Source organism: Molothrus ater, chromosome 5 (assembly GCF_012460135.2).
Source record: "Molothrus ater isolate BHLD 08-10-18 breed brown headed cowbird chromosome 5, BPBGC_Mater_1.1, whole genome shotgun sequence".
NCBI lineage: Eukaryota > Metazoa > Chordata > Aves > Passeriformes > Icteridae > Molothrus > Molothrus ater.
The window spans coordinates 52,483,789-52,508,953 of record NC_050482.2 but is presented as its reverse complement, the minus strand read 5'-3'; the positions used below and the strand labels follow the sequence as shown (position 1 = coordinate 52,508,953).

The 25,165-nt window shown below is 39.7% G+C and overlaps 1 protein-coding gene across 2 annotated transcripts in view; it reads right to left on the bottom strand.

The window, feature by feature from the left end:
- The window catches only part of LARGE1 (LARGE xylosyl- and glucuronyltransferase 1), a 279,977-nt gene that overhangs the window by 18,259 nt on the left and 236,553 nt on the right, over nucleotides 1–25,165 (bottom strand). For both annotated transcript variants that reach the window (XM_036401466.2, XM_036401467.2), the window contains 4 exons: nucleotides 24,075–24,230; nucleotides 13,914–14,077; nucleotides 9,282–9,560; nucleotides 2,281–2,427 (listed from right to left, as the gene is read on the bottom strand). In XM_036401466.2, the coding sequence (XP_036257359.1) occupies nucleotides 2,281–2,427; nucleotides 9,282–9,560; nucleotides 13,914–14,077; nucleotides 24,075–24,230 (746 nt within the window). The remainder of the gene's footprint in view (nucleotides 1–2,280; nucleotides 2,428–9,281; nucleotides 9,561–13,913; nucleotides 14,078–24,074; nucleotides 24,231–25,165) is intronic.

The window sequence follows — 25,165 nt, the reverse complement described above, 5'->3', positions numbered from 1 at the left end:
GAAAGAAGAACTTTCCCACTTCTGTTCTCAGATGCTTCAACATTTTGCTGGATTGTGGATGCAATCAGTTAATTAGTTAATCAGCTGTTGGTTTTTATGTTTTCTCACTGCGATGATGTGTCTCCTGCCAGCTGTGGTTTCCCCTGTGCCTGGATGTGTGTGGGGATTACATTTGTGTCCATCAGCTCTTATCCAGGCCCTGAGCAGGCACATCCTCGGGAGCACACTCCCAGCCAGCAGCTGCCAAGGGAGCCAGCGAGCTGGCACAGAGCCCCTGCTGTGGCAGAGGGTTTCACACAGCACACCTTGCCAGCCACAGATGCTCACTTGTCTTCTCTTTTCTTCCGTTGCTGACTGAGGGATGTAATTGAGAGCTGTTGTGTACTTCTTAGCTGCCCAGAGGTAGAAAAGGTCACCATTTCAAAAAGAGGTGACAAAAGCAATTTCAGTGAGGGAAAGATTGTAATCTACCGTGTGGTGTGAGGGACTGGGATGCTGCAGGCACTCTCAGCAATCACTGTCACACCAGTCCTCCCCAGCTCACTCCCACCTGTTCAGCAGCAAATTGCAGCATTATTAAAGCACCTTGAAGGTGGAGGTGGAAATTCTCAGCCCAGAGCTGAGAGCCCAGATGCTTTGTGGCTGTCTACAGACTTGAGCAATGAAATGAGCCAAAACAAACTGACGAAGCATTTGTAAAATGTATCCTACATTAATATGTACACCGGCTACAGACTGCATGTCCTTCAAGTCTTACTTTACTTAACCTTGCTTTGGAAAAACTCCCACTGGTGTTCAAGACATTTTTGCCTGAGTGAGACTTGAGAAAGGATTTGCAAATCCAACTGTGCATGTAACACACCGACATGCTGTTTAGCTTGAAGATGAAATCTGTAGTGGAAGGCCACCACTGTGCAGCTGACTGCTGGTGGAATGCAACATCTGAAAATCCTGAGGGTGTTATTTTCCACTGGAAAGACTTTTTCTCTCAACTATGGAAGACGAAACTATTTTTTATCAGATCTCTTGTTAATTTTTATGTCTTTTGTATGTTAAAGAATGATGGCAGAGGGAAAAGCACTTGCTTTATCAGTATCCTTAAGTAACTTTCCAGAGGCATGCCTCTCTCAGTCACCTCAAGTTTCTGTTTCAAGGCAGTTATTGGTAGAATTCTGACACTGATCAGAATTATGTTTTTCAGACTCACACAGGCTGTCTGCTATGGTATGTGTATGCAACCACATGAGGGAAGGGTGGCTGCTGCAACGAGAGAGGTGTGTAATATAGGGAATGGGAAAAGTGTGAGGAAAGCTCTAAAGTAAGAGAAGGATGAGAGAGGTATGATATGGAGCTCCTCCAGCCATGGATAATGCCTAGCTTTTTCATAGCTTTTATCTCAGATCTCAAAATACTGCAAAAAGGAGAGGTGAACATTGTTACCTGTATTTCAGAGAAGGGGAACAGAGATGTAAGAAAGCAAAGTGATTCGTGTAGCACCTCTCAGCAGGGGAGCAGTGGAGCTGAGACGAGAACGCAAGTCTCCTAAGCCCCCTCTCTGTGCAACATCATAAGGCCATATTGTACTCTTCCCATTGCTGAGATGCTTTACAAATGTCTGCTAATCAGACCTTACCACACACACCTAAGAGATGGTTAACCCCAGCTAGCTGCATTTTAAAACTGAGGAGTCTGGCAGGTAATAGAAGTGACTTGTTCACAGCCACAAAAGAAGTCTGCTTCCGAGAGGAGTTCCAAATTTAGGTGTTCTTTGCTTCTTAGCCTCTAGTCAGAGTACTCTCTTACCTCTGCACGGAGGAACTCTAGGTATTTAAGCAGCTGTTTCACACTTTAAAAGAGCATAAGACAGGCCTGTGTTTATTTTTCCAGTAAGGAAGAGAACCAATGGGCAGAGATACATTACTTTTGGTCACATGAGAAGACACAGCTCCACAGATAGTATTTGGCAGCCAAAAAGTAAATTACATGCACTTGAGTGTAATGGTCACGCTTGATTTTGTAGTGCAATAAAAAATTATGAAAATAAAACAAATTTGATTTAACAACTGAAGTCCTTCAGTAGAGGACTGTAATACAAGATAAAATGCTGAGCTTAAAGACAGAATATATCCACATGATTCTGTTCACTGCCTCTCTTCGAAAAGGGAAAAAAATTCCAGTAAGTTTCTTAATGCACCTGACAGTGAAAGAGAAGAATCAAATATTCAGAAGAACATAAAAACCAGAGGTAATCACCACAGGTTAAAGAGTACTTTCCATTACCTGAATGTAAAGAGGGTTCCCATGTCCAACATAGATAACAGCTCTGCTTTTGACTTGGGGAAGGAGAGGCGGTAGCGCAGGGTCTCAAAGGCAGGTACAATCAGAGCTTTCTTGGTGTTAGCTAGGTCTAGCTGGATGACAGACTTCCTGGCAAAAGAGAAACAACAAATAAAAGCAGGAAAATTTTCAAATGAGCAAATCACTGAGCTTTTCAAGATAAAGTGCAAAAAATGGGTAGTTAGGATACTATAAATGTAACTACGGCCCATATCTTTTCCTACATGTGTTTCAAATTTTCTTCTCCTTTTGGTCTGATGCTCTAAGAGCAGGAAGAGCAACAGAATTCCAAATGAGCTTGTGTGTTTGACTGATCAATGCTGATCAGACTGTTGGCAGCAGAGAAGTGCTCTACACTTGAATGGACTGGGATGCCTCTCTTTTTCCTTCTTTTTGCTGCAAGTTGTTCAGTGCAGAGACTGTTTGGGTGTTGAGTGTGTGTGCACATATGTATTTCACACAGGGCTCTTTTCCAGGCAGGGGCCTTGGGATGATCGTTGCAGCAGAGGAGCAGCTTAGCATTGTCTCATCCTGCCTGCCAGAGGTGTTCAGCGTATTTTTTTCTAACAAACTAAAATTCAAAGAAAAAGAAGTTACTTTTTCCATCCCCCAACTGAATCTTACTATACCTGTCATTAGAAATAACTCTGTCTCAATTTTTATTTCATTATCTCCATATTTCATACCAGAAATATGCCTCTCTCTCCCTGTCAAAGTCAGTTCCCCTTAACAGGATTCACTGTCCTGACTTTTATGTTACTGCAACAAGCAATCAAGGAGAATGGTGACAAGCAGCAAACTCTCTACAGCCTTTTAAGTTGAAGGAATTGGGATCACTATCCTAATAACAGAAGAAGCAAACAAACCATTTTTCTAAGCCCAGAACACCTAGAATTCATTTATACTGCTGTCACAGAAAACGAAGATGAGCACAACTACTTCATAAAATCTGAATTTTAGAAATTCATACCACCCTATAGGCCTGTTCTATATTAAGCAATCTGTTCTCAGCTCCTTACTGCAAAGTTTGCATTGTTTAAAGAGCCTCTGACACATTCCAGTTAACTTTTCACAAATGAAGGATTTTAACAGCATCTTATCATGAATGGTGCTGTACTTTCTTCTTGTAGCTTCTCCCTCACCATCACTAGAGGCCAACATACCTGCATGTCAATAGATGCACCCTTCACAACCAGCAGTTGTGACCTTCCAAAGTTGTTGAGCAGTGCCAGTATACAGTCTTTATGATGCTTTTAAATGCTTATTCCCTTTCACACTTCTGAGAGCAGGGGATACTAATACAGTTTCTTTTCCAAAATCTAAGTCTTTCTGGTCTCTGTGCAATCTATCAGCCTTGAGCAGTACAGTTTTGGGGATTCAGTTCTAGGAAGGAGCAGGTAAAGGGAACAGCAGCTTCCATTTATGGCTGTTACTATAACTTTGTTTTAAGGAGAGCTCAAAAGGCCCAGGCAAAATTCAAAGCCTTGCTGTGCTTGCACTGTCCAAGAGTAGGAAACAATCCTGCCCACCAAAGTTTACAGTCTGAAGCTGACCAAAGCTGCAGCAGATACAGGTATCAAGCACAAGTAACAGCAGAAACTGTCAGACAGAGCAACTTGTGATGAATCTAGTGCTGAATGTGACTTATTCTCTAATATATGGGATATAACCACAAAAATGCTGTTGATACCAGCAATCCTTTCTGCACATTCCCTGCTGCTCCTGTCACCTCCAAATTTCATACAGTCGTCAATGCCTGAACTATTAGAAGGAATAAATGATAGTACCTTCATGAAGAAATCAAAAAGCAGAGAGAAAAAACTGACAGAACAGCCTGAAATCACTTGCACTGACAGAGGTCAACATGAAGAGTGAGGTAAGCGAAGAGAAACAGAGGTCTGGAAACAAGATACTTGAGGTGCATTCAGGCTACCATAGAGATGTGGAGATACTTCCAAAGTGAAAAAAATAGCAGGATATTCTCTGCAGAAATATTTTCAAGAGATGCATGAAATATTTCATGACGTGCATGTTGGTATGGTGGGTTGACCTTGGCTGGACATCAAGTGCCCACCAAGCTGCTCTTAGCCCTCCTTCTCTGCTGGGTATGGGAAAGAAAATAAGATGGAAAACAACTTGTATGTTGAGATAAGGCAGTTTGCTAAAACAAAACCAAAAGGTTGAGTATGCACCAACAAAGAGAGAAATAGAAGATTTTATTTTCTCCTTCCCATCAAGTGATGTCTGGCCACTTCGGGAAGCAGGGCTTCAGCACGCATAGTGGTTGTTGCAGAAGGCAAACATTCTAAATAACAAATGTCCTGCCTTCCTCCTCCTTTTCTCAGCTTTTATATCTATCTGAGCGGACACCATTTTGCATGGATTCTCTCTGTTCAATTTGGCTCAGCTGTGTTAGTTGTGTCCCCTCCCAAGATCTTGCTCACTCCCAGATGGGGGCAGAATGATGGAGAGGCAGCAATGATGCTGTGCCAGCACTGCTCAGCAGTAGCCAAAACACTGGTGTGTCATCAACACCTTTCCAGCTACCAAGGCAAAGCACAGCACTGTGAGGGATGCTACCATCACACAGGGGAAGACCTCCAGCTCAGCCACAACCAGTGCAGGTGGTAAGGTAAAGTGGAGGGCTCTCCAAAATGAAGCTGGGAGCAGAGGCACACAGACAAGAAGCCCAGCAGCACTGATCTCTGAGTAGAATCATCTGCCCTTCAGGTGGACTCTGTGACGTAAAAGACTGATGCAAAGGGAAGAAGAAATCACTGCTGACATCCAGATGTTGAACTTCAGAGACAAAGGACAACAGAGGCCCTTTAAACTGTGATAATGGCAGGGAGGACTTGTTAGAGAAAAAAACACCTTCCATTTTCTTCTCATAACTTGGCTAGTTGGACAACCAGCTGAAATTCTAACTTCTTCCTACTGGAAGCAAATCTACCTTTTCATTTTTCTGTGGGATGACTTTTTCTCCTGTTTTGAGCAGAGGTGCTATTTGTTGGTTGGCTGGTTCTGTTACCATTTGGGAATAAGAAAATTTTGTTGGTGCTGCCAGATACCTGGAATGTAGGGAATACATTTGCTTATTTTGCAAGCTAACACTGGGTAAACTACGTAACTCTTGCACTATCCTGATGAGGGCTGTTTTTTTGGATTAAGTAGTATTGATTCAGTATCCACTTTCCTTTCTTATCCTTTTCCCTCAAACCCCAAAATAAGGATTTATGACTATGAACAGCTAGCTCTCTTTGTGCTAGTGTTGTCCAGGAAACCATTTTCCAGCTATCTTTGTGTTAAGACCTATGTGTGTCATTCTGACACAGTGAAGGTTGGGTTAAATTTTAAATCTAATCAACAATATTTTTCACAAAGCAGTGAAGAAATGAATCCTAAAACACAAGAGTCTCCTCACAAGCTGAATGAACTCCAGCATGTTGATATCAATCTTCTAATCTGCATTGTTATTTTCAAAAATTAACACAGAATTCTCATCCTCATATAAGTAGATAGTAAGATCCTTCCCATTTTTGGAGGATAGAGAAGCTCAGACAGAGAAAAGCTAGCAACCTAATCCTAAAGCACTACACTCAGAAAAAAAAAGAGTCCATCATCGGGATTTGGAAAGTAGTTGGTTGCAAGTTACAAATATGTCAGTCATTGAGCTTGTGGTCAGAACTGGAGAGTTGCCAACCACTGTTAAATTCATTTGAATGCTCTTCCTCTCTGCAGAAGACACGAATTCATAGACTACAAAGGCAACCAAAACAAAAACCCCAATAGACACAATCTGAACTATCTCTCTAGCTGAGATGCTGAAAAATAAGCAGAACTACTTCACAACTCATGATGTAGGGGACAGATACAAAACCCATGGATGGAGCTGGGATGCTGGGTCCCAATTCATGCTAAATGTGTCACTGGAAGCCAAGGGCACATTTTACACAAATGTGTCAGGAAAGAACTTCAATGCTAGTTGTGACAGCTGTAGATAAGCAGCCTGTCTCACTGTTTTGTGTTAGAAGTCACTCTAGGATGACCCAAGCACCTTACTTGCAGCAACCAGAAGAAGCCTTTACCTCTGGGGCACTGACAAGATGACCTCAGTAACTACTAGTAAACAGGAAATCTTTAAATGATACATTTCATTCTGTACTTCACAGAAGACTAAAGCAGGACTAAAAGGGTGTTTGATGGAGATAAAAACATTGAAATGGTTTTACTTAGCAGCTATGAAAAAGCTCAATTAGCACAAATCTAAGTGCAAAGCAACAGATAAATAAAGGGATACATAACCATCAGCTCCATCAGCTTCTCCTTCAAAACTGGTTGTAACCTTTATCATATGACACCTTCAAAATAAGTTGAAAATATTTTTCAAAATTCCTTTCTTTCCGAGAATATATTATCTGCAGAGACATAATATGCAATATATGTAAATCAGCAAACTTTCAGTGAGTAGGACTTTCCTGGCTTATTCTGTACAAAGTGATGCCCAAAATACCACACTGTTTCCATTTGTTTATGGTTGTTCTATCTGAGGAAATGAGGATAAAGACATTTTACGTCTCTCTAACAAACAATTGCTGCCATTCAGACAGATAGCTAATCAGCTATTTGCAGAGGCAGTGGGAACAGTCAATGCAGAAAGACACAGGGTATCCATATTTAAAATAATCTCAATGCAACTCCCTGCTACTTTGCTTAGAAAAATTGTTACAGAAAAAGCTGCACAAAAGCATCTAGTGCACATGCAAAAAAAAACCCCAAACAAACCAAAAAAACAATCCAATCACTTTTTAAAGAGCTGGTAGTAGCAGATAAGCAACTTCAATATTCCCAGGCAAGAGAGACTCTCAGTCAGAGTTGAGGTGGTACAGGCCTTAAAAAAGGCTGGCAGGGTAACACAAAGTCTCAGAGGTAACAGCTCTCAGAGAGCATCTCTGCTTTTTTCTGAAACATCACCAATGCACCGTCATGGTGCACTTAGTTCTGTAATACAATATCACCCTATGAGAATTATTTCTGTGGTTGTAATATCTCAAGGAAATGGTGGTACTTCATTCTGCCTTCTCTCCTCTTTTCTTCCTTTAATTGCTGGCTCCCATCCGTGCACTGTGAAGCAGCATGAGAGAACAAGTTCCTTATCTAGCACTTAATGCCAGTATCAACAGCTGCCATCCTTACTGTGTCCAGCAGTGATCTGAAAAAATGTACCACTATGCAACACTAACAGAAGAATAGAGAAATGAAGAATAACTCTTCATCCACGTATCTGGAGATACATGGATGTATCTAATGTGGGCAAGGAATAATTTTGGAGTGCTCCTAGCACAACTTGAAAAGACTTCAACAAAGTAAGAGGAAAACAAGCTTACACAGTGTGCTAATACTTCACACTGTGTACAACTAAAATTCAGCATCTTGAAAGACATAGAATAGTTTGGGCTGGAACCCAAAGGTCATCTAGCCCTTTTTTTTTCTAGTAGCTTTATCTTGGTTTTTTGAAAGACCTACTTTCTCTTTTTGTAAAATCATAGAAATTTTTGGGTTGGAAGGCACCTTTAGAGATAATCTAGACCAACCTCCCTGCAGTGAGCAGGGACATCTTCAACTAGATCAGGCTGCTTAGAGCCCCATCCAACCTGACCTTGAAAATTTACAGGGATGGGATACCCACCACCTGTCTGGGAAACCTGTATCAGCATTTTGACATCCTCATTGCAAAAAACTTACTCCTTGCATCTCATCTAAATCTCCTCTCTGTTAGTATATAACCAGTTATCCTTGTCCTATCTCAACAGGTTCTACTAAAAAAGTTAGTCCCCATCTTTCTTATTAAGCTCCCTTGATATACTGGAAGACCATAGTAAGGCTTCCCTGGAGCCTTCACTTCTCCAGGCTGAACACCTTAACTCTCTGATCCCTTCCTCACAGAAGAGGTACTCCACCCCTCTGAATAGTGAGTTTGGCCCTGTAAATGTCTTACAGAGTTAAGCCTGAAAGAAAGAAACTCCTCCATAAGTTCATGATACCAGAAGGCATATTTTCCTTTACACTCCAAAGCCCCAGGCTTATGAACTGATAGGGAACACCTACAGGCAGGCCCTCACTGGAACACTTTGATCAACTTTTACCAAATTAGAATAGAGATGTAAAGTAAACTGGTCAGGATAAAGGAACTGACATCCTCCTGTCTGGCCACAGGGTGTCCTCCTTGCTCTATGCTTTGGCCTCAGATGACCAGCCTCTGCAGGGCAGAAAGGTCTTAATTAAAAAAAGCTCAGTTAATGGATTGGAAGTCTGTAGTTTGCTCAGCCCAACCTGCTCACATGCAGTATGATACAATACACACTGATGTTACTCCTCCTTATTTCCTTATGACAATTACTTTGCCTTGACAGGTGCTGGCATTGCAGTCATATTTTTGAGATGGTTAGACTCTTTTCAAGATAAGGAACTGAATTAAGAGCGTGTCACATGGACAACAAGTTCAGTACTGCTCTGCATGTTTTTCTGTCACTGACATTAAGAACAGAATTAACACCAGAGATGTTTAGAGAAGCTGCCTGTTTCACATCTCTGCTAATAAATGACGCTCTTGGACATTTAATAATACTTAACCCAGTTCAATTTTCAAATTGGTTCCTCTGCAGCCCTGAGGAGATTATTCTAATGGCTAACAAGGCTCACATTCAGACCTGGGTTTTTTCTTTCATAACTATTTTGCTTTACTTTCCAGTTACAGTCCCTTCTTCTACTCTAAAAATTCTTGCTCTTTGCTGGGCATTGTCACACCTCAGATCATTATATGCTTCCGTTTCCAGATCTGCTCAAACTGCTTTGTTTTGGGAATATGTGAGAAGGGTAGTGGAGAGAGGGAGTGGAGAGGCTGAAATGGGGGTGGCAGTGGGAATTCCCTTACTGTCCATTACCTGAGGTACTCGTAGAGTCCATACATGGGCAGGAAGTCGATGTCGGACAGGAACATGTATGGTGTGCTGATGTGCTTCATGGCCACGTTCCTGAGCAGGTTCACAGGGTAGAACTGCCCCTCCTTGTACACGATGTGGTAGCCAACGTTGTGGCGGCTCATCAGGACTTCCGAGCCCTGAGCGTAGCGCAGGAATTGCTGGGCTTCTGCATCGGAAAGGTAGAGTGCCAGGCTGATGGGACCTTCCCAGTGCTTGCAGATGGCTTCAAGCATCTGGAGCCTGGAAGAGGAAGGGTGAGAGTAAGAAAAAGCTATTTCCCTGTCTGGGACTCTGTGTCTGTGTTCACCTGACCAAATGCAGATATCTTTCTCTAAGTGAGACAGATTGGGGATGCTTTATATGTTGTGGAAAGCAGTAAATATTTCTACAGTGTAATTCATTATTTAAGATGGTAAGTAGAGGTCTCCTCCTGGACAGATGGCCTGCACCCTGGATGCACCAATCTCACTAAATCCAATGTAGCCTAAGATGGCCCTAGATCAGATACCTAAAGCACCATCATTTTCTGTCTAAAGCTTTGATGCCACAGGAAAACCCACATGGATAACAGGACTTATCTAGTGGGAGCTTTGAGCAATTGCAAGGATCTGTTCATGTGGATCTACTTAGAGGATAGAGGGCTCATAAACTTCAACTCTGTCTAGTGCCCAATTCACATTTCAGGTCAAGCTATTCCCACACAGTAACACACTACAGTGCTCTTCAACAAGCTTGTGGAGGACAGAGGTGTATGGACCCACAGATCATTTTACCTCCTGTCAGGAAAACCTTCCCCAAATTTTTGCAAGGCAGTTAGTCAGATCTTAAAGGCTGTTAAAAGAGACAGGTCAATGGGAGAGTGCCTTAGGTGAAAATGTGCAATAACTAGAAGAAGGCTTGCTGTCAGGGAAAAGGACAGAAGGGGTGACACATTGATAGAAATGGGATTTACTATTAGTAGGGAGTAAGGAGAGGAGGAAGGACAGACATGGCATTGCTGTGGAATATCAAAAGAACATTTCAGAGAAAACCATCATTAAAAGTACTAACTTGTGTATGTTCACACTATCTCAAATTTCATTAAATAATTTCTTAAACAGATTGTATTGATGTATATTTTTTAAAAAAATTCCAGCAGTTACAATACTATTGATGAAAATGACAAGGAAAGATTTAATTTGCAAACATAAATCAAACCCAACTTGATCAAAAACATTTAAACGTTTTGGGTAATTTATTGCCTAGAGATTGAGATGTGTCACCCAAAAGTACCACAAGGACTGATTACAAAGCCTCTTGATTTAATATGAAGGGAAATGACCTATGCAGCCTAGCCAGATATTCTATTAAAATCTGGGAAGAGTAGATGATGCAAAATTAGTATCTTCACTCTGTTTGAAATCCACATTACTGAATTTTTCCTATTAATATTATACAAAATGCAAGTTTTCTGCATTATCATAATCTGAGAAAATATTTTCCCCCTCCTACTATCTCCCCAAGATTTGCAAAAAAAAAAAAAGAATTATATACTCATACCAGTAAACAGTCTGCCTTCTGAATGATTGTGATGATACCAAGATGATATAATATTTTTTTTAGATATGAGATATTACCTTACTAGTCTACACTTGGTACATAATTTTCTTTTTATCTGTTATTGAAACAAAGGCTATTATCAGCCTGAAACATACAGCTGAATTTGAAACACAAATCAATATAAAAATATCTAAAAGGTATGTAAGGGGTCTAGAATTTTGATTACACAAATAATAAATAGGGGGAAAATACATTTTTTTGCCTCTTTCCAACATAATACAAATCTGCTAATCAGGAGACTCCAATCTGTCAGCACTCAAATTTAGGGCATCAGTTTAAAAATGGAAAACTTGCCTAGTAAAAAATGCAGCAAAATGCCTTCTAAGGACTCCATGCAGTGGACTAATAGCATATATAACTTATTTAAACAGCACACCTGCTAATGCAAACCTTTTCATGATACTGAGGTGGAAACTGGCTTCTGGTGGTACAAGCTCCCAGCTGGACACCTTAGTACCCTTCAGAATACTCCATTTTACTGTGTTGTTCTCATTGACGGGCTCTACATCCATAAATATGATACAGGGACTGCTAGGTGATCCTCCATAATCTGCTCTCTATAAGTTGTTATGTCTCTTTTGACCACAAAACTTAGAATTATGAGTTTCTAAGCACAACATGACCAATTTATTTTGGGTTTTTTAGTGGACTTGAGGAATGTGTTCTCTTAAGGACTCTAGAGAAAACAAATGTACTGCTGTACTGCATAATAATGAGACCATAATTTAGTTGGTAAATTTTTTAAGGGTCTGTTCAGCTAACTGAATTTTGCTGGAATTCAATTGTTTTGTGAGATTATTTATTTTTATTTTTCTTCTTAAGAATTCTCAACTGATTTCCAGCTCATTCTCAGATTCTCAGATTTCAAGCAGTGTATTGCTAATAATGTCTTTCCTTTTCCCCATTCAGACCTCATTTTTCTTTACGTTCTTCTCTGATTTCTGAACCTCAGGTACATACTGAGTCTCTAAAAAGCCTGCTTAGCCAAAACACGTGCATGAAAATCACACTGAAGCAACCAAGCCATTATTCAAGGAAATGTCACATCACTGCAAAAAATGACAACTACCCAATAATGAACAACCCTGAATGAAGTCTGTCTCAAAACTTCCACCTAAAACAATAATGTTAGCTTGCAGAATGCATCCCTCTCTTCCATTCCTCAAGCCTACAGGACAGGTAAACCTAAATCTGTCATGACAGTCATGTCAATCTCACCTCCAACAGGACAAGGGGAGTGCTAGGAGTTGTTTTTTTGCTTTTCCTCATCTCCAATAAAAATTTCAAAGAATAATTCAGGAATGTAGTGTACAGCATGTTGTTTATGTCCATGTCACCTTACAGCTGAGACACTCTTCTGAAATGCCTACAGTTGTGCCAGAGGAGTTTAATAAAAGCAGTTTAAAGATGATGGAAAAAGATAAGGCAGTAACTGCAAGATGTGAAAGGAAACAAAGCAGCTAAGCAGTTCTTTGGTAGGTTATTATTTATTGATTTTAGCTGAAAGAAAGTATTTCCAACTCAAATCAATAATTTATAGCAACACACCAGTGAAGCAGGGAACATTTTTCCTGCACAGAACCAGGACGGCTGTTCTTCCTGAATAAAAATGTGTGGTTCTGTCTATCAATAAAAACATGTGCCCCAGTGAGGATCCAGAAAGGGAAACAGATGCTCAGACTTTGCATCAGTGCCACTGAATCAGCACTGAGCCCCAGCTCATTCTTTTTAATTATATTCTGGGGGGAAAAATATACCATGTGCACACACCGGCTTTACTAATTTACTGTGGCACTCACTCAGGGTCTGGTTCAATTTATTTCTTTATTTTTTTACTCAGAGGTTTGTGAACACTTAAGAAATGTTTACTCAATTAAAAATCAATAGAACAGACACTGATGTGCACAGCACATCATAACACAACGTGCAGTGCTGGGGCACCAGTGGAATAGAATACCACTTCTTCATTTTTGTTTATTTAAAAAACAGGCTGTAAGTGTTTTGTTTGTCTCAATTCCTGTAACCCTCCTGGAAAACTGTTAACCTTCTACTAGTGTAGCAGTGGTGTTATTCACATGCCATGTCGTATTCTGTATGAGCTATGCTCAAGGAAATGATGAGTTTCTGGATAATACTTAATGACTTCTGATTTGTTTTGTAACCCACTATGATGGCAGTAACTACAAAGTTTGGACTAGATTTGAACTGAGAAGCTGGAGGAAAAAAAAAGAGAGCTGACAATTACAAAATTTCACAAAACTGGCTGACCCAGACTGCACTTTCTGGAAAATTTCTTCTGAAAAAAAAAGCTTCTGAAAAATTTCAGCTAAATGTAATGGTGGGAATCAGAAAGGTATATCTGGTACTTGTCACGAAATGGATTTTTTTCCCCCAAATTAAATACTAATTACCCCAAATTAAATTCCACTTCACCTAAGAACTAAAAGCTCAAATGTTCTTCTGAGAATCAACATTTGGATAAAGATGCAGTGACTGCTCAGATGGAGATTCTTTATTTCACACTAGCACATTATAATAAAAAGAGTATAATTTTCAATTTCCTAATTTGAAACTAGAATATTTAGTTCTGATTCTTACTGTAAGAAAAATCATTAATTGAAATTTTCTGCAAGGAAAATGCCAATGAAAGCAAAAATAACTTCCTCTAGTGCAGAAAAACACATGCAAAAGCTTGGGTCAGCTACAACTGCTTGCCTAATTCTATTACAAACATCTGTTTTTTCTAAGTTGCTGCAAAACTCCATGGACTAATAATGCCTGACAATCCCATAAAGCAACAACTTTCTCAGCTCCAGGAGTCACCTTCTCATGAACTCTACTCATGTAGAGTGTAGCACAGTGTGTTCACTGCACAGACAACATCTAGGTTTCCATGGACGCGCATTTTTCCTCTCTCCAAAGCACCCGGTATTCAGGTTTCCCTGTAACAAAAAGCTGTCTCACGCTCCCAGATGAACAAGAGGTGTTCCCTACCTGTCCATGGACAGTTGTGCCACCAGTGTCACATCGGTGTTGTCTGCAGCAGGCTCGTACTCGTAATGCAGAAAATAGAGATGAGTGCGATGGACGGTGAAGCGCTCCCGACGGAATTCATAGCACAGGTCGTCCTCGTCCAGCTCAGACAGCTGCTTCTGGAGCTGCAAGCAAAGAGTGGCAGTAACATCGTTTCCTTGTAATTATTTTAGCACATCAGAGAGAACCAGGAGGCTGGGAAATTGCAGAATGATGCAAAGAGGAATGAATATACAGAGTAGCAGGGTTTTCCTGAGGTTTCCCTTGTTACTGCACAAGAAATTAGAAGGAAGGGCTTGCAGGTAAATTCATAATGCAGACAAGGACACTGTATTATGGTCTATATATTCTCTATATTAACTGTATTACATGCTTTCAAGATCCAGTGACCAATCCCAGTTTGAATAAGAGTTAATGTTCCAATGTTTTGCATAATTTCATTCTTACTAGAAACAGTGCCTCTGCTGGAGAACAGTAACTGCTGCTACCAGCATGGACAGAGAGCTGGAATGTAACATCTTTAACTGATCATTACTCCTTCTCTTGAGATTTATGTTCTTTTCACTGCAGAGGTGCCAGAAGTAAGCCTTTAAATGGGATTTATGCTTCTGGATACCTAGTTTGAGAAATCTGGAGGATGGTAGATGATAACTTTCTGGCTCCCATGGAAACCAAGCCTCTTCAAAGAAAAAATGGGCATCTCAAAGCAATCTAATCCCAAGTCTCTTAGACAGGTAGCTTTAAGAGAATAAACTTTAGCTCTAGGGAAAGGTAGAAGTGAAAAACTGACCAATTGTCTATGCACATCACCAACTCCATTCCTAAACTAATTATTTTTGGGGTTGGACTAGATGATCATTGAACGGTCCTTTCCAAATCAAACTATTCTATGATTATATGATTCTCTGATTTTAAAGCCAAACATCTAGCTAGGATATTGAAAATGCATTAATTTTAAAGGAAAAAAACAGGCACACCTGCAATAAAATGTTATGAAGATGAAAATTTTTTATGGTTTTAACATTGAAATTGAGTTCAGTATCTATTGCTCTAAAATGTAGGTTACAAATAAAGTATAATTTTTTATCTGATTTCTTAAAAGCAATCTGTAAGAACAATAGCCAATTAGTGAAACATTCATCAGCAAATGAGAAAAATTATATAGGAATTTTACAAATTTTGATAAAAATCACAGTGTACCTCAAAACTATTTTGTTAAAAAGGTTATTGAATTATAGACATCTTTTTGTCCTGCTCAGAATGAATAAAGTAATAGTTTCACCATCTTCAAGAAAAAAGAAAAAGGAAAATGTAGGTATTTTCTGTTCTTTGTTAAGAAGAGCTGTTGTTCTTGGAACTATAAGCATAATGGTTGCCATCCACAGCAATACTTACAACTGACTGTTTTCCTGTGAAGGCTGATGGAATAATTCCTGATATTTTCCTGTACATCACTCTATAATCTTCTTCTGAATAATGGAAATACCTACTTTGATTTCAATGAGTTTTGGATAAGGCTGTCATTCTTCTCTGCTATTGTTCTGCACAGATCTTAAAACACCCCTCAAGAGGGACTGCTATTAGAAAGATGAGAGTCTGAATCTTCACAAATCTTTACTCAGGCAAAACTTCTATTGGTATCAAGATCTCTTTCAGGTGGAATAGAAATCAGGAGTTCTTTTATGTATCCTTGGAGTTTCATTCTTTCGGCTTTACAAATCATCATTCAGCTGAGCCTGCACTCTATTTTCAAAATCACATTCAAATAATATTTGAATTAAACTCAGTATTTACAACAATGACTAGAAAGCATCTTATATCTTTCTGTTTCTTCCTTGAAAAGGACATTAGTGTTCCCTTAAAAGAATTATTAAAAAGATGATTGAAATTTTGAAATTTAAATAGTTAAAACAACAGCAATGCACATTTTAGGGGTACCTTACTATCCTTCTGAATGTACAAATGACCAGGCCAGATGATTTTAATTGCACAGCAGTTATTAATCAGGCAGTCACCAAATAATTATCAGATTGCATTTGGGTTGAAAGCTAAGAGGCTAAAATATTTAATTATGAGTTCAAGAATAACATTTGGAGCTAAATTACAGCTTTGTTCACTATTGAATCCTGGGTGAGAGAAGAGGAGGAGACATAGCTTCTGAGAAGTCCCACCTTTTTAATGGTGAAGCTCACCAAATCACAAAGTTGGTGATGGAGGTGAAGGAGACAACATAAAATTTCTCTAATATAGTCTTTTCTACTGCACACATATTATGTGGATCCATTATTTAAAGACAAAGAACTCTTAGCTTGGTTTGAAGTTTGTTCCCACACTGTCTTCTTGAAAAGATGTGTTTATAATGGGAATGCTGACAGATCTATGCAAACAGATGCTTAAATACAGTGCTCAACCAAAATAAGGACTTGAACATCAGCTGGATTTGATAAAATCCATTCTGGATTTTTTTCCCATTATGGATGCATCCATTACATTGATAATGATACGCCCAACCCAGCAAAAGTTTCTCAGCTGTAGAGAAAAAGCATGTATTCTCCTAAGCAAGTACCCTGCTAAGCAAGACTGTGTGCTTCTAGAAGAGTTTCAATGCTAAGGCTACTTGCCACTTAGCATGTGGGAAATGTCACCCCTAGGAAACATTCTCACAGTTGAAAAATATTTTCTGACTGTGTGGGGTAGATACTGTCCTAGCAAATACTGTTGTGGGAAACAACACCTGCCTTCATTAGCATCATGGTGCTACTTGGTTCAGAAATAAAAATGAACTATGGTTCAGAACTTGGTTCAAAAAAGAAAAATGAATTGTGATATGCATAAGGCCCAAATGAAGAGACAAATACATAAAAGAAATACGGGCTATATTATTTCTCTGGGACACCAGATGTGGCAGGGGATCAGGCTCCATCTCAGGAAAAGTAGTCTTTGAAGATAGGCTAGTCAGAGAAATAACTTAGCCTTGATCTTCCAGGTCTACTTGTCTAACACATTTCTGTGAGATGAGGTGTTTTGTATCCCTATGACAGATGGCAGACCTGTATGATACATGGCAACACAACATGTACCTTTCACTGGCAAACTGGTGACTCTGCTCATGAATCTTCCTTCCTAAGGCTGTTCCTAATGTAAGCAAATCTGTCATTGGATTAGTTTTTTTCCTAAACTGCTGTGTCACTGAAACAATTCACTTCCCACCAAAACCCAGGACTTCATATCAGATGAGGGAGATTAAAAATCCAAGATCAGAAGTATTTTCCGAGGGATTATTTATTAAAAAAAGATCAAAGCCCACCAACAAACAATGTCATGTGCCTACAGGCCAGTTAGATCTTGGGGAAAGGGATAATACCCCTAATGTAGGCTCTCTCATCAAGTGTTTAAGTTGAGGTGAGATGACACTAGGCTTAAGTCACCTGCTCAATATCCCACTAACACAAAAAGAACTGAGCAGCTTAGACAGAAACTCAGAACTTTCAGATCATCTTTCCTTTTCCCAGATGTGTGCAGTTAAGTTTCATAGTACAAAATCAACTCAGCCACTGAAATGAAAACTGACACCAGCCCAGGATGTAACAAAAACCTGGTTATAAACTGCAGCAGTTTCATTTTCTCCTGTGTAGCTGTCCAGTTCCCACCAGTAGGCAATTTGGATTGCAACATTTAGCATTTTGAAGTGCGTGAATTAACAGTTGCCTTTAGCATGGCATAAACAAAACAGATGATGATGTAGAGAGGAAAAAGCATTCACTGAGTCTTGTTTTGGATGACCTACATAAAGTCCTTCTGGCCTCTCCAATGATCAGTAATAAAAGCCAGACTAATTCTACGTCAATTAAACTTTTATTCCTCCCACACCATAAAATTTTGCACATTTGCTACGGGTCAAAATGAGCCTTCTGTGAAACAAAGCTGTGCTAAGGACAAAGAGGATAGTTCCTGAGCAAACCCACCTGGCAGGAGGAATTTTGCTGCAGTGTGTGAAAGCCACTAATACTCCTGCGAAATGGAAGTGATGGCTTATCCTGACTGCAAATATTCAACACAACTGAGAATACAATTTTTAGGCATGTGGAGTACCTCAGACAGTTCTGTATATATCAAGTACAGCTCCCCTTGATCTTAGCTGCAGATATCACATTTGGGAGTACTCTTCATCTCCTTTCCCCAGACCCTTGACAAACATTTTTGGCTGAGCTGTTCCCAGACCCCCTTGCAGCACACTATCTTGACAGGTAGGTCACCTTGCTTTTGTTGCCCCAGATTAGTCTTTGACCCATTCCTTCTTGTGTGGGAAGTTTTATGGGTCTAAGTCAGTCCCAGTCCTGTGTCTCATCCCATGATCCCTATTCAAGCAGTCTGCCAGCTCCTTATACCTATAGGTACCCAACTGTCCTTTCCTCTTCTTGGTACACTCTCTCTTTCCTTTCTGCCTTTGACCTGGATTTCATCTCTTTTGTATGTGAATCTGGATATTTTCTCCTCCCTACTGTCCGGTCATCGCTGACGGCAATGGATGTCCCTCAGAGCAGAGACCAAATACAGGTTCCTCTCTCAGCTCTACTGAGAGTCAGAACCTGGCATGAAGGATTCAGAGGAAATAATCACAGAAAACACCACTCTTTGTCCAGGTCCCCTGCCTGCAGCATGCCCAACCCTGCTGTGTCACTGGGATATGTATAATCTGGTCAGATGTATCCATGCACATTCCTAATAAAGAGTCTCCTGAGACCTGAGCCTCCTGAAAGTCAAAGAAAACGCTACTGGCAATGTGTAAGCCATAATTTTTCTGCATTATAATTTGCCTAATTTGTCACCAGGCTTGCAAAAACAGCTCCTTCTCTGAGGTATGGAGTATTTTCATGAAGAGGTCATCAGAACTTTTGGTGTGGACAAACCTCAAAGCTTTCCCCCATGTTTCATGTTAAAAAAATGTTGAGAAAAGAAGAAAAGGGTATAACAGTATGACGAAAAAAAATCCCAGTCCATGTGCTCCTTCACTTAATAATATTATAAACAGTTGAAAGCAGTATAATGGCAACTTTCAGGCAAGTAACAGGATGCCAGCTCAGCATTTAATAACAATAACACTTACAATAATAGAAACAACACAGCTGGGGGAGTCAGGATTTCACCTCAAAACTGCCATATACCATCTGTTATTACTAGAGAAAGACTATGACATCACAAAATAGTACCTTAAATTGCAGTTCTACAAATGAGGCTGTACTCTTGAAATTCAGCAGGAGCAAAGGGTACTCAAAGCATCAGTCTGACTGCGAGTTCAGGGCTGTGATACTGACTTGGAAGCTTCATTTACATGCTATTATAGCCACTCAGAAATTGCTAAATTTGTTAGTTCTGTTTATACTGCGTGGTACCTTGGTAGAAATCTCCCTCTTTTCTGGTGAATACTATTAGTTGGCATGCACAGCCTTTTGCTCATATTAGGAATCTTTGGTTTTGCACAAAAGAAGTAACTAAGTAAAAACATACTTAGTATGTAAGTACACATCTAAGCAAGTTGTATGGGGACAGCTGGAGTTTTTTTACACTGTTTCTTTGTATTGCTGATTTGAAAATTTGAGAAGAAAAACATGCAGACATTTTTTTTTTCTCCTGTGTTTCCTGAAAGTCTTCTCTAATGGGATTCTACTGTCCTTTCCTTAAACTGAGCAGAATCAGTGATACACTTCCCACTGACCTTGCCCTGGGGTTTTGGATCAGGACACAGGCTTCACTAACAGGATGCTCCATTCAACCTTCAGATACTTTGGCAGAAGTACCTGGTGAGAAGCTGTCTGCAGGAAAGAAGTTTTATAAGAATGCTGAAAGGTTGAGTGTGTGCCTTGGTCTAAAATCAGGCTGACAGTAACTATCTCATAGAGTAACTATAGAGATTGGCTGGAAGATCCTGTCGAAATATTCTAGGCTCTACAGTAGGTCCTTTAGAATGAAATGCTGGATATAAGCATTAAAAGCCAAATGAAAATGTTCAAATTTGAGATTATTATATTATTATTTGAGATTGCCTTTTGGATTTCTCAAAAATCTTCCACATTGCATCCAAATAAGAAAGAGGGTGTGGAAATGGGGAAATAGCATGGAATGAGTAGAATAGAGTGACTAAGGACATGCTGCCCACTCAAGTCAATGACTGTGCTTACAGGAGGCTTTGGTTCATATTCTGGATTTTCCACCCAGAATCTGCACAGAAGACAAAGGGATGACTGTAATACCAACTTACAGAGAAGAGTCTGCTTTGCATGACCTCACTCAAGCACGTATTGAACAAGGGTACTCTTAGCACACGGCAGGCTCCTGCTCCCAGCCTGCTCCTGCCACATAGAGGTCTTGTAGCTTGACTATTTTCAAGAAAGGATGAAGCACTCATGTACACATAGACATACATATATGCATTTTTACATAAACAGATAAATTTATCCCATTCAATGGGGTTTTTTTTGCCTCCAGTATTTCAGTTTCTGAGCCCCATCTGTTCTATCCACTCCTTTGCAGTGCTTTGGAACCTAGTAAGAGTTCAGTCTGGTGAAACTGAAGATCAGCATCTGATTAAATCAGAACTATGCAGTATATCATCTGAAGATGGCCTTCAGACCTCTTAAAATTCACTCTGCGGTATTATACTTTCATAGCAAACATTAGAAAAAGAAAAGTACTGGTACTTCCACATGTATATAGACATAATATATATTTAAGCATACATGTATTCACATGCATACACAGAGGAAGGGTGAGAGAGACTGAAGTGAGATCCAATTACCTTTTAAACTAATGCCCCTTTATATCTCTCTGGCACTGTTAAGAGTCCTTAAAAAAGGAAGATATGTAATTTACATTCATTTTAAGGCCATCTCTGTAGTGATGAGAAGTGTAAAGGGGCCTTAGAGAAACAGAATCAGTCCAGCGGTCCCCACTGCCACACTTCCTTTTCCTGTTCTAGAGATACTTGCATTACAAATGGAATTCCTTAATTACAGGTTGAATTGTAAATAAAACATCACTACAAATATTAAGCTGTAGAAAAACAGTGGCTGGTATATTGGAACAGGACCTTAAGGGTATCTTTTGACACAGCCAGACTGCGATTGAGACTCACACCAAGCCACTGCTTCTTCCACAGCAGGGCTCAGTGCATTTAGTGCTCAAGTAATTCTCTCCAATTATAAATAGCAGAGCTGTTCTGACATTTTTTCCACTGCTCCACAGTGCACAGAAGCACAGGCAGCTGAGGGAGCACCTTCTACCCATGTACACTGCCTAACGTAAGAAAGCCCTGTTGTGTTTGGGGGTGCCAGTCTCAATTCAGAAAAAAAAAAAAAGGAAAAAAAATAGGAAAAGATAACTTAATCAGCAATTCCTACCTCATACATACCTGACTTAACAAAAAATTATAGCCTTTCATGTAAGATACAAGCTTATGAATCCTAATGGAATTCTATGAATGCATCTTAGACTGAAGGCTCACCTAGGCCAGCATCCTCTCTCCAGCTGTGAGCTGACTGCCTAGGGAGTGTTAAAGTGAGGATTTCTCAAAACTCTAACCTAGACCTCAACTTGTGGCTCAAGGACTTCCAGCACCAAAGCTTAAAAGCTCCTGATTGATTTGCTTTCTGAGAAGAGTAACTTTTGAGGACATGTATACTTTTAGAAACATTACTTCCTGCTCAAAGCTTCATCACATTGTGATGAAGTGAGAACAAATGTCTTTGTTCTGAACCTGCTACTTGCTGTTTCCACTTCATGCCCCCTAATTCTTGTACAGGGAGAAATGACAGTGCTTTCCTCCTCACCTCACAAGATGCTCTGCTTCTGAAGATAATCCTGCAATAGATCACGGGACTGTGCTGTATTTAACAGGACACCTGTGACACTGTATATGCTACAGCAGATAGAGCAAGAGTTGTTTCCAAGATAATCCTGTTCTTAGGGTCTCATAACTTCAAAGCTGAAACTTGCTTGCTATGTTCTACAATAAAAGGACATAGTCAAGTCTAGAGGGGAGTTTATATTAGGGGCAACTAATACAAATGTCTTCTCCTAAGTGACTATTCTGAAGTCTTCTGAAGTTGGATTTTTCCTACTTCAGATTGTTTTGATAGAAGGCTGTTAACTTTTTGGTGCCTCTTGGCAAATTAGGAATCACATATTTTTGTATGCCTAGCTTGTTCTTTTCCAGTATCTTATATATATATATATATATATATATATATATATATATATATATATATATGATTTATAAATGGAGGAATGAGTTACATTTCTTTTTCAGACACAAGCCATACCATATACCATATTGCATTCTACTTGTCTTGAATAAGAAACAGGCTTGAACAGTTAGTCATTTCCAGTGTCTGTCAACCAGATACAAGTTCAGTAAAATGTGCTGTTTTAAACTTTAGGGACTGCTATTTACAGCAAGAACTTGCATTTGCTCTGCACTGCTCCCAAGGAACTTGGTGTCTGAATAAATCTGTTTATTAAGGATTTACAGAGCTCTGGAAAATACAGCAAGAAGTTTGTGACTGCATTCATGCTCTTTGAACCCACACAACATATTGTGAATTCAGTACAATTTTAACCTGCATTCTCAAAGTGCTATAAAGGTGTGTATTGTTGTCTTTCTTTTAATGTCTCAGTCAGCTTTTCTCTTCCTATTCTACCCTCTACTCTGTCTCTTGTATCTTGATGTCTCCAAGGGCGAGGCTCTTAGTGGTCTTTTATCACATTGAGTTCACTTGATTGTCTAAAAGGCTCTTGCAGAGGATTTTCTTCCTCCATGTGCTTTTGCTTTACTGGTGCACTCATCCTCTCTCTCTCTCATTCTCTCTCTTGCTCTTCCTCACCTCCTTGTCTCTCCCAGTTAAGCCCCACTCCTTTCAGAAGACAGTGAGATGGTAAAATAAAGTGTCTGGGAAGCTGTGCCTTGGGTTAAAATATATCTATCCAATCTCTTAGTGCTGTATCTAAAAATATGGGAATGGCATCTCCTGTGATCATTTTATTCACAGGCTAAATGCAAACACTACCAGCCTCAATGATGATATTGATAGTCAATTACCTCTTAATTGCTAATGTGTACATGATACTGGCTTTGCTTAATTGATTTTTATGTAGACAACATTGCATATTTTAGAAATATTTTTTTCCTGAATAAACTGTTACAGATTCCTTTTTATTTCCTTTCAGATTATGTAGGCAAAATTGGTACTTGGTCTACAAATCTCCAGAAACCATATTATACACAAGGAGTTCATATACATCTGGGTATAAACATTTCAGTTAACAGTTTTTTACTTTGGAATTATATGTACTAATGCACAGGCATACACATACACGTACATCTGTGGGTAAACATCCTTGATTTCAATCATTTTAAAAGATTTGCTTAGTCTGAAAGGTTCTGATTGCAGATTTTATGCAGACACACATAAATACTGCTTTGATTGGTTAAGGGATATAAAAAACCTGCAGTCTCACAGCCTATGTGTACCTTGAAGCCTTTGCTCATTCTGCAGTCTGCAGCACAGCAAAAATTCACAGACCTAAATACCAGTAGTCTTGGTATTTTCTTTCTTCTTCATTATTTGTGCATTAGTATCTACCAGACAAAACTGACATCACTGTCTATCGAACAAATACACAGCAAGAAACAAGACCTCCTGGAAAGTTATAGGTCTGCCATACTGAATCCAAAACAGAGCCCTGGCTACTAAGGCAAAAAAATTAACTCTATCCCAGCTGAAATCACTACAAGATTTAAGGGTGAGATTGCCTAATGGAATAAGAGCCCAAACCCTCATTTTCAGCTTGTGATGTTGGGGATTTTAAAAGGGCAAAGGAGACAGAAAAAAACCAGCAAAAGCCAGGGTAAAGATGGGATTAATACAATGGTTTTACAGGTGAGGAACTGAGACACAGAGAGATTAAATGATTTGCACAGTGTCTTTCAGGGTGCTGAGCATTGCCTTTAATTCTCCTGAGTTCCACTGCCCTGCACTACCCCCACAACCAACTCTGAGTCTGCAGAAATCCTGTGCCTTGTGTGAACCACCCTTTTTATCACCAAGCTTTAGACATCCCACTTACATTCTCACTGTTAACATCTGCTTCACTGGGGCAGCCAAAGAGTTCCCGTCTCAGCAAATTCCCGTCATATTCCAGGAATGTCAGGTAGAGGTTGCGGAAAAACTCCACATGCTTGTTTTTCACTCGCAGCTTCTTCGGTGAGTTCCAGTGAATCACCTCAGAGGGAGAAAAGAGAAAAGACATCCTGCTGTTAGAATACAGATTTGCTTTATCTGCTCTTTTTATGCGTGTTCAGTGTGCTGCCCTCTTAAAAACAGAAGAAAAAAAACCCTCAAACTACCCACACTTCCGTCTTTTTGTAGGGAAGGCTTTGCCATGTCTTCCACAAGTAACTGTACACTCTGGAGGTGATGTGCTTGGAAACTCTTCCACGGTATCACCTGCACATTCTCAACATACTCTATGTTGAGAACAGCACCTTGTAAGTGCTGCCACAACTCTAAAATCATGGAGCTGATCGTTTATGGACTCTGCTGAAGAAGACGGAATGACAAGGGACACAGTGATGTTTAAACATTAATCTCAGATTTCCACATGACTGTTTCTGCTAATGAAACTGATTCCCTGTTTCAGGCCAGGCAGCCTCTTTCCTGGTTAGATATTGAGAAGAAGCAGCTTGAAATTAATTCCCATACCCATTTAAATAGTTCAAAAAGGACTGAATTTAATCTAACTTCCTTTTTGCCATTGCTTAATTTAAACAAGACTGATCTCTGTTGGATTAACACAACACAGCGATGCAGTACAACTTCTCACCCTCTGAGTTCCAATTTCTAGCAGGTATTTATCCTCTGCTAATGGGAGATGACTGTGGCCTAGACTTAAACTCTAATGCTGGCATAAAGGGCCTGATCCTCATTTGCATTGAGGCAACTTTGCACTGCTGCCAGTGTGAATGGGAATAGGACCCTAAGGAAAAACCAAGAGGGAGCTGATAGTGGCTTGCAGGAATGATTTCATTTTATAGAGGCTATATTTTAGACATAAGAAAGAAATCACTGAATGCTTTGTATTCAGTTTTATTCCTGTGACTTCTAAAGAGGTTAAAAACAAGAGTCTCCCTTCGGAATGTTTCCAAGCTCGAAGTTCTG